The 21610-nt window shown below is 36.9% G+C and overlaps 1 protein-coding gene across 1 annotated transcript in view; it reads left to right on the top strand.

The window, feature by feature from the left end:
* The window catches only part of COL9A1 (collagen, type IX, alpha 1), a 105371-nt gene that overhangs the window by 43232 nt on the left and 40529 nt on the right, over positions 1–21610 (top strand). The window contains exons 17-26 of the mRNA XM_006835747.1: positions 386–442; positions 2745–2798; positions 6672–6725; positions 9518–9571; positions 13562–13615; positions 15598–15651; positions 15791–15844; positions 15969–16022; positions 16430–16483; positions 17955–17999. Coding sequence (XP_006835810.1) covers positions 386–442; positions 2745–2798; positions 6672–6725; positions 9518–9571; positions 13562–13615; positions 15598–15651; positions 15791–15844; positions 15969–16022; positions 16430–16483; positions 17955–17999 — 534 coding nt within the window. The remainder of the gene's footprint in view (positions 1–385; positions 443–2744; positions 2799–6671; positions 6726–9517; positions 9572–13561; positions 13616–15597; positions 15652–15790; positions 15845–15968; positions 16023–16429; positions 16484–17954; positions 18000–21610) is intronic.

The following is a 21610-nucleotide window of genomic DNA, read 5'->3' as shown; positions in this document are numbered from 1 at the left end:
GTTTTGTCAAAAATCAGTTGGCTGTATGTAGATGCGTTAATTTCTGGATTCTCGATTCTATTCCATCGATCTATATATGTTTCATTGTACCAGTTTAATGTTCTTTTTTAAAAGAAAAAAATGTTTTAATTAAAAAAAAAATTTCTTCTTCACCCAATGTAATAGATAAAGACACTGGAAGAGAAAATAAAAGAAGGTGTTTCTTAACTATTGGCTAAAGCCTCCTTAATAAAAAAGAAAGTCTAAAAAATAGAAAAGATAAGGGGTATTCAGAGTTATTTTATGAGTACAGATGCAATTGGGGTTCTGTAGCTGGACTCCCTAAAAAATGCCACCTTGTCTTAGAGTGGGGCTGTAGTTTATTGTCTCTTTTTCTTTTTCACAGTGTCCCAATTCCTGTCCACCAGGTCGCTCAGGCTATCCAGGACTACCAGGCATGAGGGTAAGAGAAAGAATGATTTTTTAGAGTGTTAGCCACTGAAAAGATGGAGCCTTTGCTTTTAGGCACTGACTTTCTGTTGCAGATATGCCATTTTAATCGATCAGGCAAGTGTCACAGTTATAACAAAACACCACAATGGGTGATAACAAAGCACCACAATGGGAGACTTGAAAGAACAGAAATCTGTTGTCTTACAGTATTAGAGGTTAGAAGTCCAGATGCAGGCATTAGTTCTAGGGAAGGTCTTTCCTTGTCACTAGCTCTGAACTTTCCTTAGAATTCTTTGGCTTGTAGGCGGTTCCTTAGATGGTCTCTTCCATGCTGTGTGTACACTACTCAGAAAAGTTTAGGTGTAGGACCCATCCTACAGTGTATACCCACATTAACATAACAAAAGAAATTCCTGTTTCCAGATGCTGTTAATAAGTGCTATCTAGTCAGTTTGACTCATAATGACCCTGTATACGGTTTCTGAGGAGTGGCTGGGGGAATCTGAGCTGCCGACTTTGTGGCTAGTAGTACAATGCTTATCTTACAGCATCACATAAGGACTCCATTTCCAAATAAAGTCATACTCTAGGCACACTGGTTAGGGCTTCTACATAACTGTAAAAATATTAAATGGCATACCAGTTTATTATTGCTTGTTTGTTATCAAATAGCTAATTTTGAAAACAAAATTTTTCTTGTTGGCCTTGGCAGTTACTGTGCCAGTCTGTAAAATCTTGGCCTTTTGAACATCTCTTATCTCTCAGCTGCTTTCATTTTCCTCTGCAGTACCACTCTTTCATCTGTGCCCCTTCATGTCGTACTTTGGTTTCTCATTTCTCTTCCCCTCACAAAGGCTTACTCTATTCAGCTAGTTAAAATAGTAGACTGCAAGAGACTTAAAAGAAAAAGAAATAAGAAAAGAATGAACTTGAATAGAATAGTAGCAGTGCTTTTTTTTTTTTTTTTAATCACTTTGATTGCAGCTACAGAATTTTGAAGATAATTGATATTTCATTTCCTTATTGGGAGAAGAACAGTGTAGGTGACTTCTGGAAGTAAGATGTTCAGTCTGCCAGGCCCTGAGTTTCTTTGGTGACAAGCTTGACATGATTTAACTTAATTCTCATGGCTGTGTCTTAATTAAAAGTTCCTCTGTGGTTCAGGGAAGAAGTACTAATAAAATGAATGGATTGAGGAAATAACACCACATCCAAGTTCAGAAGTTTGCCTCTTATGGAAGGACTGTATGGGGGTGGGGGACTGTGCACAAAAATGCGTTTGAAACTCTTTAGCTTAAAAAAGTGGAAAAACTGTTCAAAATGAACAGGAAAAAGAGATTTTCCAAAAGTGTTTTTCTCTCATTTTTTCCATTATTATTATGTCCAAATGTTCCATGAAAACAAGAAATTAATACCAAGTGCTGAGGATAAATGGCTTTCTCTGTCCTGTTTCTGAGTCTAAAATAATTTTGAGAAATTCCCATGAATAGAGTTCTGATGTGATCTGAAAGTGCCTGACTTACTGTTTTTCCAGCTAATGTAGTTTTACTGGGTTCCCTGGATTTTAGAAGACTTCAACCTGGATTGCTGCTTTTTTCCCCATAAATACTTGTACTCTTGGAATAAGAAAGACTCTGAAAAGTGAACGTTCTGATTGACTTAATTTTGGAACATTTGTATCAAATTTTGCCTCATGTTACTGTGTATTCTTAGTGTAGATGACTTGATGAGAAAAGACAGGAATCCTCTTTTCATGCTATGTGGCCTTCAGTGACTGTGCCTTATAGTCTTCTGTTTTCACTTAAAATTTTGCATAGAATAGGCAGATAGTTGTGCATCTGGGAAAGTCTGCTTCTTATCCTCCATCTTCAGTAAGAAGGCAGGTAAGTATAGAGGAAGCAGAAGAATTGTTAGAATAGCATCCAGAGAACAAGAGATGGCCAGATGTGATGGGTGCAGGCTGTTGCCTCCAAGAAGTGTATTACTGATGCTGGGGAAGACTGAAGAGGAACTTAGGGAAACTGGAAGCTAGGGAACAAATATAAATGAAACACAATGTTTAACTAGATGATGGAGCATTTGCTATTTGGTTAAAAGTGGTTACTATTAACTAAAACTATTACTGTTGTATATAATAGTCACATAATACATATGGAGCTATTATAATTGTTTCAGGAGTAGTTGTCTTTGTGACATTACCTTTTTCTTAGCATATTGACACAATGATGAGTGAGATCATTTATGAGGCTTCCAGCCACTTTCTGTGCCAAACTCAAAGCAATTTTTATTTATTAATTTTTTATATTTGTTAGGGTCATAAAGGAGCTAAAGGAGAAATTGGTGAACCAGGAAGACAAGGTCACAAGGTAAGAAAATGAGTTTTTAATGGATAAATTTTGATTAGTCATCACTTTCACTACAAGGAATTATAAGAAATTGTAACGATTAATAAGGCATGGTACTTTTCCTTTGTTTTTCAAATGATGACCGTTAACTCCTCTGTAAATGTAGTAACATTCTGACTAAGCGTAATATTCTAAAATTGTTCAATTATAAAGTGCAAAGAAAGCACCCTGTTCCTGTGTTGCTTTACTTTTCAAATCAATCATGTTCAGCTTTTTTTTCTTGATGCCTTTGATAGTCAAACATTATTCAGCTAGTTGTTCCATTCTGCCAAAATTTTTTTTATGACAAGTGTAAAATTTTATGACAAGTATTGCTGAGACTAGCAAACAGAGAAGTTGGTAATTCGTTTATAACTTCTCATCTCAAGTTTTGAAATAGTTTATTTCTGACTACATTTCAATATAACCCAGATTTTGAGTAAGCTGGGAGTTTGTAATGGGACTTATGCTATTATATGGATAGAAACATGGAATCCAAACATACTTTGCATTGGGAAGGGCACGTCCTGCAGAAAAACCAAGGCTGGGTAAATTGGCTTAAAATATCTAGAATTTGACATCCTGCATACTAGAATTTTTGCTCCAGTTGATTTTATAATGCTTCTCAAAATCAAATTGTTTTTATTAATGAGGTTTTTGACTATGTACTTCTATCCCTCTTATTGAGCACTTGACATTTGTAAGTCAAGAGCTAGAGGCAATTGATTAATATTTTCAAGCATTAATATTCTTGAAGTCTTTAGAATCAATCTGTTGAACAATCTCAAATAATGAGGATAAATAAGTCAAATTTTAATCCCTGACTACAGTTTGGACATCTATTTAAAAAGTTTAAAACTTAAAAAATCAAAATTTTTTTAAAGTTTAAAGATACTAGGCTTTGCATGATTGAAATATTTTATTCATCTGAGTATAGAAGTCGGGTTTCTGATACCAGATTGGAGAATACAGAAAAGAAAATTGAGCACTTTGGAAATTTCTGTGTACTCAATTCCTTGACTGAATCTTAAAATAGACAATTTAAAAAAATAAACAAATATTTATTAATTACCTTTAATGTGTCAGGACTTATTCCAAGTGTTGGGGACAGAACAGTGGAAAAATTATGTCCAATCATAGGGACTGTCGAAATTAAACATGGTATATGGCAGAATGTTATATAATCACAAAACCCTGGCATTTAGCAACACTTGTTTACATCAGATGTTCATGAGATAATGCATGTGGCAAAGCAGATGTAGGGTCCTCTGTTATTCTTGGCCATTCTTCATCTCTTCCTCCTCCTTTTGATGACACCTTTACCTCTGGAGAACTTCCATTCCCCTATCTCATGTAATCTGGGGATAGAATTGTCAACCAGATGTCTCTCCACTGTCCCAGGAGCCTAGTGTTTTTGGTTCCCATTGTTATTGTTATTGCTAATTGCTACTGAGGTGCAATTCATGCAGAAAGCTGTATTCTTTGATCTTCATCAGTAAGTAAGTATTTCAAGTCCTGTTTGTTTCTAACAAGGAAAGTTGTGTTATCTGCATATTGAAGGTTGTTAATGAGTCTTCCTCCAATCTTGATGTCACATTCTTCTTCATGTAATCCAGTTTCTTGGATTATTTGCTATGCATACAGATTGAATAAGTACAGTGAAAGGAGACAATCCTGGTGCACACCCTCCTGATTTAAAATCATCCTGTACTCCTTGTTCTGTTTGAACGACTGCCTCTTGGTCTATGCACAGGTTCCTTATGAGCACAGTGAAGTGTTCTGGAATACCCATTGTTTGCAATGCTATCCAGAGTTATGATCCATGTAGCCAAATGCCTTTGCATAGTCAGTGAAGCATAAGTAAACCTCTTTCTGATATTCTTTGCTTTCTGCCAAAATGATAACCCTAGTTCCATATTCTGTTCTGAATGCAGCTTGAGTTTCTGGTAGTTATGTACTACTGCTACAATTTTTTAATTATCTGCAGCAAAATTTTCCTTGAATGTTACTAATGATATTGTTAGATGATTTCCAAATTCTGTTGGGCCACTTTTCTTTGAAATGAGCACAGATGTAGAGCTCTTCCAATTGGATTACCAGGTATCTGTCTTCCAAATTTCTTGGTATAGATGAGTAAGTGCCTCCAGAGCTGCATTAATTTGTTGAAAGATGTCAATTTGTATTCTGTCAATTCCTGGAGACTGATTTTTCGCCAATGCCTTAAGTTCAACTTGGATTTTCCCCTTCAATACCATCAGTTCCTGATCATACAGTTCTTCTTGAAATGCTTGAATATAGATTAATTTTCTTTGGCACAGTAACTCCGTATTCCTTCCATTTTCTTTTGTTTCTATGTCATTCAATTTTTGTCAATAGAATCTTTGAATATTGCAACTGGGGCTTGAATTTTTCTTTAGTACTTTTAGCTTGAGAAGCATTGATTTTTTTTTTTCCGTTTTGCATTTCTAATTCCAAATCTTTGCACATTTCATGATAATACTTTACTTTGCCTTATTAAGAAGCTTCTTTGTGAAATTTTCTGTTTGGCTCTTTACTTCAACATTTCTTTTTTTTAAAAATTTCATTATTTCTTCCAGATAAAGTAAAACTTGCTCTACATTCAAGTTTCTCTTCTAACATTATTTTGGTCCTTTCTTCCTTTCCCTGTCTTTTTAATGATCTTTTGCTTTCCTCATAGCTCATGTTTTTTATGTCATCCTACAGTCCTTCTGGTCTTCTATCATTAGTGTCTAATGCATCAAATCTGTTCTTGAGATGGGCTCTAAACTCAGGTGGGATATACTCAAGGTCATATTTTGGCTCCCGTGGTTTTGTTTTCATTTTCTTCTGCTTCAGCCTGATTTTGCATATGAGCAATTGATGGTCTGTTCTATAGACATCACCTGGCCTAGTTTTGGCTAATGTTATTGAGCTTCTCCATAGCTTTTTCCCCACAGAAATTGTCAATTTGATTCCTGTATTTTCTATCTGGTGATGTCTACATATATAGTTGCCATTTCTGTTGTTTAAAAAGGTATTTGCAATGAATAAGTCATTGGCCTTGCAAAAATCTGTTGTGTGATCTCCAACATTGTTTCTATCACCAAGACCGTATTTTCTAACTACTGATCCTATGTCTGTTTTCAAATTTTGCATTCCATTCACCATTAGTTATCAATGCATCTTGATTGCATGTTTGCTGTATCTCAGACTGAAGAAGTTAGTAGAATTCTTCAATTTTACCATCACTGGCTTTAGTAGTTGGTGCCGAAATTTGAACAATAGTGGTATTAACTGGCCTTCTTTCTAGGTATATGGCTATTGCTCTATCACAGGCAGCATTGTACTTAAAAATAGACCTTGCAATGCTATTTTTGACTATGACTGTGACACCATTCCTCTTCAGTTTTTTGTTCCAGGCATAGTAAATTATATGATTATCCATTTTACAATGGCCAATACCAGTCCATTTTTGATGACTTCTTAATTTCTTAGATTCATACTTCATACATTCCATGTTCTGCTCATTAGTGGGTGTTTGCCACTCTGTTTCTGCATTTTGAGTTGTACACCCTCAGAAAAGGAAAGTGCTGAAAGCTTTACTCCATCCCTATTATTAAAGTCAACTCTCCTTTGAGTAGGCAGCTCTTCCTTAGTCATATTTTGAGTGCCGTCCGTCCTAATGGGCTCATCTTCCAGAACTCTATCTCACAATGCTCTTCTGTAATCCATGAGGGTTTCAGTGGCTAACCACTGAAATGGAATGAAAAATGAATTTAAAATGTACTGAATGAAGCTGAATTTCTATGTTCATTTGTTAAAATAACATTTGTTGTTCTTTTCTTGTTTTTTTAGGGTGAAGAAGGTGACCAGGGAGAATTAGGAGAAGTTGGAGCTCAAGGACCTCCAGTAAAGTATTTTTAAAAATATTGAAGTTACAATTGAAAATATCCCCCTTTTCCTTGAATCTTGGAATATTTTTTATGTAACATTTGGATTAATGGCGTCACACTAACATGGCATTCTCTATTTTAGCACCAAGCCAGCTGGAGGAGATGACTATTATTTTAAAATAAGAGAAGATCCTCATTATACATTCAAGTGCATCTTAAGGAGAAAAATTCTACCTATGTTTACATATGTCCATTTACTGAATTTCAGTGACAGGAAATATGAAGTTAATATTAAGAACAAGAGGATGTATATATCTTTTATGTTTTATAGTACTATCATGTGACATAATGAGACAATTTTGTGCATCCTGAATATTCAGTAGGTATACCATACATTGAGTTAATGTTGTTTATGCAATATGCAATCATAATTTGAAGCTTCTTAATTGTCCATAATCATGCCTTTTAATTAATAAAAATATCCCTGTGCTTTGGCATATTACTGCAATAGTATACACAGTACGGTACTTTTGGGCATTAGAGTACTTCAGTTTAAAATATTTGCTAAATCAGAATTTATGCTTTTTTAGTATATGAAAGTAGAATCGTCACATTTTTTATTGTTGTTAAAATGAATAATAATTGTTATGGGAATAATTGTTGTAGAATATTTATTGAACTTTTCAGCCAGCCAAGGTATTTGTTGTTGTTAAGTGCTGTAGAATGGGGTCCAACTCATAGTGACCCTGCACAGGGTTTCTGAGGAGTGACTGGTGAGTTTGAACTGTTGATTTTTCCATTCAAATTGACTTTGAGGTACAGTGCTTATCCTACAGTGCCATACCAGGACTCCAGCCAAGGTATAGGCTATATGAAAAAATGTAATCTCAGGTCCTATTCTCAGAAACTGAAGAGTTAAGGGAAGTGGGGTGCCCTTCATTTGTTCTGCACTTTCCCATACAACTGACCTTTGAAAAAGGATTCAGAGAACTTTGCAGATTAATTTTTACTTAGAGTTTCCTAAAGGAAGTAAGTAAGAGAATCAGGATGAGCTGGTCTCTGCTTTTAAGCCATGTGAGAATTTTCAAGGAAATTTATGGAGTAGTTTGGGATTCCTTGTTCTAGAAACTTGTCTTCCTTGATCCTTCAGATAGGAGACAGTAAAGAGCTGGACTCTATTTGAGTAGTGGGAGCTAATGATAAACAATGGCAGGAATAGATATCTTTTGCCATATATATATATTTGAATATGATGTACATTTTTTAAGATCTTCAAAAATTATAAGGATTTCCCAAAAAGTGTCAGGTCAGTATTTTGCAAACATTAAAAAAAATATTTTTATGGATTAAGTATCTATGCTGGATACTGCATAGCTCAAGTTGTCTACTGGGAGTATTGTTCGTATTTGCTGATCTCCTGTTGTTTAGGAGTGAGCTTGCCAAAATATTTCTGCAAAATTCATTGGTTGGACTTAATGTCATTTAACCACAACAACAACATAATAATAGTAAGCCCCAGTGGAGCAATGGTTGAAGTATCTAGTTGTTAACCAAAAGATCAGCAGTTTGAATCCACCTGCTGTTCCTTGAGAGAAAAACAGGGCAGTCTATTTCCACAAAGATTTGTTGTTAAGTACCGTCAAGTCACAGTGACCCTGTATAGGGGCTTTACAAGGAGCAGCTGGTGGGTTTGAACTGCCGACCTTGTAATCAGTGGTCCAGTGCGTATCCAAGATTACAGCCTTGGAAATCCTATAGGGCAGTTCTACTCTGTCATGTGGGTTTGCTGTGAGTTGGAATTTACTCAATGACACTCAGGTTTATAAAGTAATGTACAGATTTTTTGATACGGGCACAACTCACTTTTTTATTCTAAGTGGATGTCCTAAACTGAATAATCCTGAACATTTCAATTTCTGGTCATTCCTGATTAATCTACATAGAATTTGTGATTGACCTGTTGAAAAGTTGGTCATGGAATTGCTTACTTTTCTCTAGTAAGAACATGAGGCAAATAACAGATCTAGAGCTACTTTATCTTAACTCAAGGTGGACAGTTAGCAAGTTGTCTGGCTGTAGCTATTGTACTTTCTGATGGACTATTTCCCTGTCAGTCCACCCAAAAGAACAATCAGGCTTGTCCTTTATAGGATCCACTTCTTGAACCCTAATGCTGTGGGACTAGGTAGTCAAGAATGGATGAATTTTTGGACTAGAAGGGATGCTAGAAATCATACTTGTGCCCCCTCATTATTAGAATAACCCACTCCGGTGCCTGGATGAGGTGAGATGGGTTCGTACTGCTCTGGATTGGAATTCAGATAGGTCTTTTGCCCTAGAAATGCTGGAATGAATACTGACTACAAGTGATAGCAGGAGACTACAGCGTCTTTTATGTCATAAACTTTTGTGGGGTAGCCTGGGAACCTAATTGCTTTTGGTTGGTAGGGAAACATTATTCCAAGGTATAAAGTCACCAAGTTATAAATGATGAAAAGGCAGTGTAACTTCTGTTTGCGTGTTAAAAGATAAACCATAATTACAATCCATTTTATGTTAATGATAATTACTTTTTTGTCATCAATTATTGTGCCAATTCCAGATTTGTGTAAGTCTTTGTAAGCTTTTAAAACAAGTTCACCATCAAAAGGTTTCTTGCTGAACTTTTCTTCTAAAATAGAAAAGTTTGCCTAGTGTTACCATTTACTTATGAAAACATGTTTGTCTTCTGGATCAGCTTTTGTGAGAAGATAAGAATGTATGCTTTAACTAAAATAATTTACTTATTATTATTTTTTACCTTTCCAGGGGGCTCAAGGTTTGAGAGGCATCACTGGCATAGTTGGTGCCAAAGGGGAAAAAGTAAGAAAACTGCTATGATAATATAATATAAGAATGCATTAAATGTTTGAGTTGTTTTCCATTTAAATATAACTTCTTATACTCAGCAGTTTTTAGTTTTTGATTCTTTATGCGTATTTATGGTTCAGTTCGTGTATTTCTGTCAAAAACAAAGGTGGTAAAAATGAGAAATATTCATGATGCTTTTCATGTCTTATAAATATTTAAAATTATCTTGGATAAATTAGAGTAAGTGGGGTTTTGCATTGTATCTCTTATAATGCTAATGATTTTTATTTGATTAGCATGGAAAATTCTTTAGCCAGACCCACAGTACCTCGAGTGTGTCTGGTCAAATAAGGAAGGTCAGGGAGGATAGAAGGAAGATGTGAAGAAGGTGGGCTACCCCTCATGACACTAGGACCATTCATAGTTCCCTCCTGAGCTAACTGTTGAGCCCTGCACTCAACAGTAATAATACACTTATGGCTGGAGTACACCAGCCCACCCTAAGCTCAGTCTCAAAGATCAGATTCTTTTAGCATTTCTATAGCAAGGCACTGTATAAGATGCTGGAAAGAATCAAAATGGAATAAGACCTGTTCTTGAACTGTTATCAGCAAGTTTGTTATTTATTGGGAGAGACAAGTAAGTAAATTATTATTAGGTGCCATTGAGTCAGTAACGATTCATAGTGACCTTATGCATAACGGAATAAAACACTGCCCGATCCTGGGCCAACCTCACAATCGTTGCTACATTTGAGCCCATTGATGCTGCCACTGTGCCATTCCATCTTCTTGGTGGTCTTCCTCTTTTTTTTCCAACCCTCCACTTTATCAAACTTGATATCCTTTTCCAGTAACTAGTCTTTCCTGACAGTAGTCTGAAGTCTGAAACAAGAAGTCTGGCCATCTTGCCTTCCAGGGAGAGCACTCTGGCTGTACTTCTTCCAACGCAGATCTATTTGCACTTTTGGCAGTCCATGGTACTTTAAATATTCTCCTCCAACACCATAACCCAAAATGCATCAATTCTTCTATGGTCTTCCTTATTCACTGTCCAACTTACACATGCATATGAGGTTGCTGAAAATAACATGTCTTGCCTCAGGTGCACCTTAATCCTCAAACTGACATCTTTGCTCTTCAACACTTTAAAGAGGTGTTGTGCAGCAGATTTGCATAATGCAATACATAGTTTAATTTCTTGACTGCTGCTTCCATGAGTATTGATGGTTGATTCAAGCAAAATGAAGTCATTGACAATTTTAATGTTTTCTCCATTTATATGGATACTTTTTATTGGTTAGTGGTGAGGATTTCTGTTTTCTTTACATTGAAGTACAACCCATACCAACGGTTGTGGTCTTTGATCTTCCTCAATAAGTATTTTAAGTCCTCTTGGCTTTCAGCAAGCAAGGTTGTATCATCTGCATATCGCGGGTTGTTAATGAGCCTTCCTTCAATTCTGATGCCACATTTTTTTTTCATATAACCCAGATTCTCTTATTAGTTTTTTAACATACAGATTGACTCAGTATGGTAAAAAAAAATACTACCCTGGGCACACACATTTCCTAATTTTAAATCATTTGGTGTTCCCTTGTTCTGTTCAAACAACTGCTACTTGGTCTGTGTACAGGTTCCTCATGAGTACAATGAAGTGTTCAGGAATACTCATACTTCGCCATGCTGTCCTTAGCTTGTCATGATCCACACAGTCAGAAGCCTTTGCATAGTCAATAAAGCACAAGTAAACATCTTTCTGGTATTCTCAGCCAAGATCCACCTGACATCAACAATGATATCCTTCATTCCTCATTCCAGGAAGTGGAAATAAATAGATAGCTTCCTATAATGCAAACATGAGAGACACAATCTGGGGCAAATAGTATGAAGGACTCCAGATAATGGCTAATTTTGATTGGGGAAAGTGGGAGGGCTTATGAAAGAGGGGGCTGAACACTTATGATATAGTCATAAATATTTCATGGGTGTGTGTGTGTGTGTGTATTTATTTAAACTTCTCAACCATATTTTAAGAAAATGGTTACCACTTGTTAAAATGTGTGTTAGAAAAGCCAAGTTGTATGCCCTTGAGGCAAAAAACAACAACTATCTTTCCTCACCACCACCTTGGGTCCAGGCTTCATTTTCTTTAGACTCAATATGAATATTTGTGTCAGCACCACATAGGAGCACAGAACATTTTATTATTAAATCAATAAGAATAATTTATACATTGTAGGTGCTCAGTAAAATAAATGAAAGATACACATTTATGTGACTTGAATTCCTGGCTTGTTTGTCATTTTTTCCTTCAACTTTAGTTTCTTCGGACTCTTTTTTGTGTGTCTTCTAGGTATTTTCATCTGCTTTCTATCCACTTCCTTCTTTTCTAAAGCACTGTATTCTTATAAACATATTAGATTTATTCCTGTTACCAGATTAATGTTACCTTACATAACATTTTGTATATATTTATTTATTAAATAATGAATCTAATTTATTTTGAAGCTGCTGATACCTAAATCTTCACTTTTTCTGGGCTTAAATTATTCCCTAAAAATGTGACCCCTTATTTTGAAACCAATGACTGTTTTTGATATGCTTTTCATTTGACGTATTTTTCTACTTGGTATTTTAAAAAAATTTTCTCATTTCCTCTGATTTCCGTCAAATGGATTTTTTGGGGAAAAAAGCTCTCCTGGTGAACTCAGACCTGTGGAGTGGTTACCTAGTAACAGCAATGTGGGTCTGAGCTTGTGCTGAACAGCAATAAGAGAGAGTGAGTGCATCAAAGAGATTTCTATAATGCAAAGGCTGAACTCCACGTGTATAATACAAGGTGAATGATGGATTGAAGGTCTTTTTCAGGTCTTCCAAATCTCTTATTCCCTGGTGAATATAGAATGCCTTCCACTCTGTTCTAGTTCTTAGGATCAAAGAATTTCAAGGCTCTGTGGTGTCCTGCCTCAGTTGTGTTCTTCCTTTGATTCTACCTATCTCTGAACCTTCTTTCAAAGGTTCTCTAGTTTTTAATTCTTACTGCACATATGTATACCTGATTTTCTTGGCTTGATATCTAACCAATACTCTTTTGGCAGTTTTCCATTTATTTTATCCCCATCTCAACCCTGCTCATTAGGAGACTTCTGTTCATTTCAGTCACTCTTCTGTTCTGCTGTCTCATTAACTTCGTAGATGAGAAAAAGATTTAAAGAAGGGGCTGTTTTTTGTCACACAACTTAGGTTGAGCACATTAAAAAGACACCACTTTTTGTTTCAAAATCAAAATTTTATTCTTACAATAAAAACGAGGAGATGATAGAGCTAATATGTACACTTTGTAGCCAAATCAGAGATCATTTTAAGATAATTAGATGTACAAAGCTCTGGTTAGGTCTTATACCACTGCTTGTTCAGGAAATAGATCAGGATCGGCTACTTTACACAGATTGAACCAGGTTTCAGTCCAGCTTGAGATTCTTAGATTTTTATTAGAGTTTATTCTTTTGAATGATGTGACTGGAGTCTGGGTTTGGATCTAGGTGGAAGATCGAGAATCCCAGAAACTCCTCCCTCTTGGTAGCTGTAGAGGAGTCATGGCAGCTGTGTTTTTGGGTAGCTGCTGCGGCCATCACCATGAATAGATTCCCATAGGCATACTGAGAATGCCAGGAGGTTGGCTCTTCCAAGAGTTTAGCCAATACATCTGAAGGTACCATTGTTTTTAGTTCATGTAGGCAATCTAGGATGGATGCAATGTTAACTTAACATAGCCAGAGAATAACAATTATGTTTAAGTACTTCTATTGGATGAGTAGATAGATGTAAACTAGTATTTTCATATCTGAATAAATACTCCTCAGGGTGCAGTGACAAATAGAGCATATATGACAGACACAATAACTCCTTTTTATCAAACTGCTGAAGTTCATTAGAAAGACTGATGTGGACTTTATAATACATGACTGACTTAATTTTATTTTTGTCTTATTATTTGCAGGGTGCTCGGGGCTTAGATGGTGAACCTGGGCCCCAGGGGCTTCCTGGTGCACCTGTAAGTGATAATTCTTTCACAAAAACCCCATGATACATTATTTTAAGCAACAATAGTGGGTTTTCTTTGCTTTATGTGTATGTGCAAAGAGCTCTGGTAGTGCAGTGGGTTATGAGTTGGGCTACTAACTTCAAGGTCAGCAGTTCGAATCTACCAGTCACTCTGCAAGAGAAAGATGAGGCTTTCTGTTCTCATATAGGGTTACTATGTGTTGGAACTGACTTGACAGCACACAACCAGCACCATATATGCACAAATTCATTTTACATGCATAAAATTAAAGTGGAAAATTGACAAGAGTGTTTTATTTATTTAATATTTTTCTTAATCAAGGTTGTGGTGATGGTTGTGGTTGTGTGCCGCTGGCTCAGTTTCAACTCACAGTGACCCTGTATAAGGCTTTCAAGATTGTAAATCAGGAGCAGAAACCTTCATCTTTCTCCTCCGGAGTGGCTGGTGGACTTGAACTGCTAACCTTGTGGTTAGCATCCCAACACGTAACCCACTACACTTACCAAAAAAAAAAAAAAAAATTATTATAGAAAATGCCTTTTGACTGATTTGATTTTTGTTTTCCTAATAAATTGAGTCAAATTGTTAAGTATTTATGTTTGCAGTGTTTTCCTTTTGTATTTGTTGCAAGAAAGCTTAGCATCACAGTAACAATTGGATCAAGAAAAAAGTAAAAAATATATATAAATAAATAAGGCAGTTATTTGCTTCCTTATTGATGGTTTGTAATCTCATTAGTCCATATTTTATTTGCTATATGTACATGTGTCCTCATGAAGTCAGCCATAAGTCTTTTTTAGAAGTAAACAACAAAAAACTTAATTAATAAACATCTATACCACATAAAAAATTGAAAAGGTAAAAGTAAGCTAGGATTTCCATTTGTTAGGACCTTTATGGTCCCACAGAAAAGACAGAGTATAAATAAATGATGCTTTATGTGACCCAGCGTTTTAGTATATGGCGGACATTATTCATGGCAGAATTTAAGAGGAAAGTTGAACTGGAAAGCCATTCTGGATATGAAGGGCATCAGAGCACAGGTGCCAAGAGACACTGTTGATGGTAATGGGGTGTTGTGCTATCATATGGGTTGTCACGAGCTGGAGTGGAAAATTGGTATTGAGGAGATTGAATCAATCACTAAGAACACATTATGAGCACTAAATGCCTTTCTGAGCAGTTTGAACTGATCCAGTTGTATAGAAAGCAATTCTAGATTTTTGAATATTTAAGCAGTTCAACACCTACACCACCTCTGCCTTTTTCAACATTAACTGGATTATTTTGACAAAACCAGTATAATCGGCTAGGAAAGTTAATGGGGGAAAAACAACTTCTAACTAATCCAAACCTACCTCAACCTACTAAAATGTTTAGGTGATATACGTAGATGTAGTTACTGATGCCAAGGTTGCCTCCAGTGTGGAAATTTAGCTTATATGTGTACATCTAAAGAGCACAAATGAACTCTGGTAGCATAGTGGTTACGAATTGGGCTGTGAACCGCAAGGTCAGCAGTTTGAAACTACCAGCTGTTCAGTGGGAGAAAAATGAGGCTTTCTGTTCCCATAAAGATTTACAGCCTCAGAAACCCTGTACAGGATTGCTATGAGTCAGAACCGACTCCATGGCACATAATAACAACAACAAAGAGCACAAATGCAAATACAAGGTGACTTCTAAACATTTGTGGAAAATTCTATTCTTTTAAAGTTACATATTTCCACAAACTTTTTGAGGCTCCTTTGGATGCCTAATACTATGTATTGAAATAAAAACAAGAGACAAGTATGTCTTAATTGTCCCTATGGTAATATCAACTTTTAAGATAATATAACTTAAATAGAAATACGTCCTATATTAAGTATCCAAGATACATCAAAAACATTGAATGAAATAATTGTAGTTTGGTAATGAGGATGACGTTTTCATTAAGTAGCTGTTGCATATATTTTATTTTCTTACAGGGTGACCAAGGACGGCGTGGACCTCCAGGAGAAACAGGTCCCAAGGGAGATAGAGTGAGCTCAAATTCATCTTAATCACTACAAGCATCATGCTTTTCAGTGTCATCTGCTGAGTGTACTTACATGTTTGATATAGACTCAATATTGTGATCATTGAGGAGCCCTTGTATGTCTTTTGCCTTCTATCCTGCAGGGCATTCAAGGTTCTAGAGGAATTCCAGGACTCCCTGGGCCAAAAGGAGACACGGTATGTCATCATCAAGCACAGATTTTAAAAGTGATGATTATCTTGTAACAAAACTTTGAAAAGTAATGAAGAGAAGCAGAATGAGACTTTCTAAAGGACAGTGTACTTTTGTGTGTGTCTGTAGGGCTTGCCAGGTGTGGATGGCCGTGACGGGATTCCTGGGATGCCGGGAACAAAGGTAGCTGTGTGAACTAGTCCAAGAGTGAATGCAGCCGTTTTGGCCCCGACCAACTGAGCACAGCATTTCCAGTACTCCATTCCTGAGAGATATATTTAGTTAGCCTTTGGCTTTTTCTCTCAGTACCAAATACAAAATACTTATTAGAATAGTATATTCATTTGCTCAGTTTCAAGAGCTCAGTAAAATTGCCCTAATTGATGAGGCGAACTGAAGGAAATTGTGTATTTTGGTTAAATTTATATCTGATGTCAGCTCCCACCCCCCTCTCTGAAGTGGGTCACATTATAAACGTGCATATCAGGGCAGTTGTTGGGATGCATCTTTTATCAACAGGTTCTATGCCTCTCCTTTTCTGAAAAGAAACAGTGGTTCATTCACTGATGTGATGAAAACTTTTATTTCAGGGTGACCCAGGGAAACATGGGCCCCCTGGTGATATAGGATTACAAGGCTTACCTGTAAGTATTTGACTTTTTAAATGTTTGTTAGTTTGCATACATGTTTTCTAGATAAGAATTGTGGGGAGAGACATGTTACATAGTTTGAGATGTTCTGGGGAAGATATACAAAGATCCCTGGTGGTACAGTGGTTACGTGCCATTCCATAGGAGAAAGATATAGCAGTCTGCTTCCATAACAAGTGTTGTTGTTAAGTGCCATCGAGTCGAGTTGGTTTTAACTCATAGTGACCCTGAATAAGGTTTCCAAGGAGCAGCTGGTGAGTTTGAACTGCTGACCTTTCAGTTAGCATTCCAGTGCGTATCCTACAGCGCCATACCAGGACTCCTATACTTCAGGGTTAGTAAAAGAAACTAATGAAGACTGAACAGACTAGAGAGAGGAGAAATAAAACATAAAATTAAATCAGAGAAAAAATACAAAAAATATTATTTAAAGTATCGTATTTCTCCTCCCAAAAAAACAAGCAAACAAACAAACAAAAACATTGAGTCAAATCTAAGTTACAGTGATCTTATTACAGCCCTGGAAACCGTGTGATTTCTCTGTCCTATAGTATCACTGACTTGGAATTGACTCAATAGCAAAGTTTTTGTTTGGTTTTTGGGAGGGGAGATTATGATACTTTAAATTTTTGTATCTTTTCTTTGGATGGTTAAATTTTAATTTCGTTTGTTCAATCTTCATTAGTTTCTTTTACTAACCCTACAGTATAGGACAGGGTTATACACTTGGTCCTACTTTTGACCATTTCTGGAATTCTTCATTTGTTAGCAGAGTTGAACTCTGAGAGGGTTAAGGGTCTACTCAGATAACAAATATAAGATAATGTGTTTAAATTACATGCTGGTTTTTTAATCATTCAAATTAGTGTCTCCCTGTAGGAAAGCTCACATGATTTGTGACACATGTTCTTGGCCCTTTGGATGCAGATGTTTCAAGTGAATAACATATCTGGTTTTACTGGGGACTGAGCTTCCACTGTATTATCATATCTAACACTTTGTAAACTTTTGTCAGTTGCAGAAGATTCAAATTCCCAATAGTACCATATAGGCTTGGAATTTTCCTGCCATGCCCTTTTCTACTGTAAGGTCCACCATTTTCTATAGGTCCTAATTTTGTTATCCTATACATGAAACCATGCCATGCATATGCCGTTAGTCTGCACTGCTGAAGAGCTCCTGAGACAGTGGAAATGGTACAGGATTCTAACTTGAAAGTCCATCCTTTGAAAAAGAGCTTTACTTAGACATCGGCCTTGTTAAAAAGGCAGATAAGCTGCAGCAATGCCTTCTAAACTGTGGGTAGATCTGTAACTGAGTTGGGGAATAGGAAGGCTCGAATGCCTTTGCTGGTCAGCAGTTATGTTATTACAGTTTTCACAACCTGGTGACAATGTTCATCAAACTTGGTGTCTCACAGATTCTCAGACTGGAGGATTAAACCACACTTTGTACATTCTTTTAGGGTGTTCCTGGAATTCCTGGTGCAAACGGCATTGTTGGTGAAAAGGTAAATGATTAAAACTTTTAAACTAGTATTTTTCTTTACTTCTCTATTTTTTTTTTTTTTTTCTGTATAGGTTTTTATTTGTGGGGAGAGAAAGGGGGGCACAGTGGACAAGGACATGTTCAGTCCTTTTTGGCAGCTGCTTTCCTCATGGTGGCCAGGATGTTGCTGAGCTCCTCACGTTTCCTCTTGGTGAGGATGTGTGTCCCCACCCTTTTCTTTCTTTCTTTTCAAAGTCATTTATTAAGTTATCTGTTCATTTAGGTACTTGCATTATTAGTGCCTCAAACAGTTAAATTTTATTGTTTCATTGCCATGTTTACAATCCCCTCCATGCATCATCAACCAGTCAAAGGTATACCCTGCAAGGCTGTCCCTTGGTTATCAGCACACAGCCCCTCTCCCTCTCTGGGTCTAGAGTCCCCAGCTGCTCCATCTCTGCCTCCATCTCAGGCATCACTGTTTCTCTGGGTAGGGTCCCGCATTCTGCTCTTCTCCCTTGATGGCCCCAGGGACCTCCGCTCCTGGACTGCAAAGTCAACCACTCCCCTCCTTTTGCTACAAAACATCTACCTTTACATTTCCAACACTCATAGTCAGTCCTGATAGCATTTATTCACGATTGTGCCACATGAGTGCTATCCCTATCTCCTTTCATCAGCCCACCCAGACAGATTGGATACTACTCAGTGGAGGTTCTACATTCCTTTATGTCCTCTGGATCTAGGCTCCCTCTTGAAAGCTTATAAGCCAGTCACTTCTTGCCTTTGTAGCCCCTCATTTTGGGTAGCCAATGTCCAGGTTGCCCATATCTGTCTACTCTGTGTATCGAGGGGGTGGGAATGATCCTCGCTGTAAAGATTTGTTCCCTCTTTTGGCATCCATAGGTGTAGGTGAAGTTTGTCAAATTCTCTCTCTTTTTTTTTTTTTCCCTTCTTCTTTTTTCTTCTAGTTGAGTTTACTCTTTTTTTCCCTTCTTCTTTCTTCTTCTAGTTGAGTTCTGATCATCCAGTCTCTTCTTTCTTCTTCTAGTTGAGTTCTGATCATCCAGTCTTTGAAGCCAAGTCAATTGGGTATTATCTGCAAGTGTGGGTGTTCTTGTGCATATGCCCTCTCTTCTTATCAGCTGGATGCTTCATTCTCCACTCTAGTCTTCTGTGGCTATATCACTGACTCTGGGCCCAGGACTCTTGCCATACTGCTGGCCAACCAGGTCCCCACACAGATTCACAGGAGTCTATTGAACATGGTTAGGGCTTAGCGTGCAGCTTCATTGCTCTTTTCCCCTCACTTCCCCTTATCGGTGATCAACGTGGTCACCAGTCAGAACGCATGTCTGCTCTCGTGTATTCTCATTGAGTCTTAGTCTTGGAAGGGGGTTTACCCTGAGGGGACCCGACCTCTTGACTTGATGTCTCCTGGGTGAGCAACTTGCTTGTCCCACCCTTTTCTTGATGAACTTGAGTGCCCGCTTATCCTTAGAGACCTGAACAGCTCCATGGCCCAGAGCTTATAAGGCACAAAGCCACACACCTCCCGGATCATGTCCCACACGAACTTGGTGTGCTTGGTGAGGCTGTGCCTTGGTTTGCTCATGTTCTTGGTTACTCTGTAGCCCTTGTTGAAGCCAATGGCCATAGGAGAGCGTACAACCATAGCTGCTTTTCTTCAATGGCTGCTGCGGCGGAAGGGACTTCTCTGTTCTTTTATTCATGTATTTTATTAATAATATTTAATATTCCCAACCTACTGTTCATTTTTTATTTTCCCCTGAGTAGAAATCAAAGAGCAAAAACTTTAAGGCCTCAAATGTGAATCTCTTTTTCAGCTGCAGAAAGAATACTGTTAACAAGTATTGCTGATTCGACTCCTTCCTTTATAAAAATATCATTCTTTGCCAGGATAAGACAGAGAAATCTTTATTGTTCCTTACCACTTAAAATAAGGAAGCTAATATTAGCCATAAAACTTGTGTCAGTGAATATTATTAAGATGATTTAGCTTGAAGTATGTTAAAATGCCCAATGCATTAAAATTATATTCTATATTGAAATACATTAAAAATATTCTATATTGAATTGTATAGGAGTTCTAAAGTTCTGGTATGGTTCTGTACAATAAGCACTGGATCGTAAGGTCAGTTTGAACCACAAGTTTGGTGGTTCAAACTCACCAGGTATCCTCAGACACAGGTTTCCTAGGAAACCCTATATAGGATCACTGTGAGTCGGAACTGACCCAAAGGCACTTAACAACAAAAACAATGACATACTGAATTAAAGCGCAAACAATTAAAAACAGCAAGCAAAAGAAAAATTAAATGAATAAAATATAACTTTACTTTGGAATAAAATAGCTAAAAATATTAATAATGTAGACATTGGTTTCAGACTACCTGACTACACCCATATAATCACTGTGAACTTGACAGTGGTGGTCTTTGATGTCTTGCACAGAGGTCATTAATTCGAGGGCTGTGAGTGATGGATGGTGGAGATGGCATATTCAGACATGCACCTCCCTGCAGCCTGTTGGCAGGGCTTTCTCCACAGCCTATCCTCCTATTTCCTCATGCTAACCCAATTCTTTATCATTGGAATAGTGTTTCTGTGAGGTACAGATACTTCAGAGAAATGTACTGGAGGTAGACATGGTAATGAAAAGGTACATACAATTAATATTGTAAAGAAATTGATTTTATTACCTGGTTAGAGACCTTTAATATATTTCTTGGACTAACCAGCTTCATCTTGAGTCTGAAGGACTTAAATGCATCTGTGGATAAAGATATTCTACATCTTCCCAAATCTTCATTGAGGGAATGAATGTTCCCTAAATCTAAAAAATACCCACTCTAGACAGGACAGGCTGATGAGTATGCCTACTTAAAGCCAGAATTACCTGGGAAAGTCCAAAAGCATTGGTACTAGGGTTTCAGTTCATAAATGCATGAGTTCATTTCTAACCAATGTATTTAAGCATGTCTTTGCTACTGTTGGATGACTTCAGACAAGTTCTCTTAGTAGTATACTTAACTTAGTCTTGTTAGGGTGCATAATAATAAAAAAAAGGAGTAGTTTTTATGCCTTGGGAAAAATGATTTGAGATCAGCACTAATATAAAAATTTTAATAAAATTCAAATGAATGTCTTCCCTAACATTTGAGCTTTGCAACAAGTTTACAGCAATGCTGCCCTATATAAAACCATGTGTTTAGATGGATAAAGTATTTTAAGGAATGCCAGAAAGACCTCAAAGATGACTCAAGACAGGGAAGACTGTCAACTTTGATGAATAAAGAAACTATGGCTGAAGTCCAGAAACTGGTAGAAGAAGACTATAGAATTGTCATTGATATGATAGTTACTGAAGTTGGCATCTCCCATGATTCAGTATTTTCAATTTTAAGTGAATATCTTGTCCTCAGCAAGCTTTCGGCTAGATGGGTGCTAAAAGCATTGCTCAAAAATTAACTCACAGAGCTGATTTTACCATCAATCTTTTAAGCAAGGACAAAGCTAATGAAGGTGATTTCATGGTATGAATCATAACTGAGAATGAATCTTGGACTTACCATTACAACCCAGAGAGCAAGTTCCAATCAAAACAGTGGT

Source organism: Chrysochloris asiatica, unplaced genomic scaffold (assembly GCF_000296735.1).
Source record: "Chrysochloris asiatica unplaced genomic scaffold, ChrAsi1.0 scaffold00019, whole genome shotgun sequence".
NCBI lineage: Eukaryota > Metazoa > Chordata > Mammalia > Afrosoricida > Chrysochloridae > Chrysochloris > Chrysochloris asiatica.
Note: the sequence above shows the minus strand (reverse complement) of the source record. Positions and strands in the feature narration are given on the sequence as shown.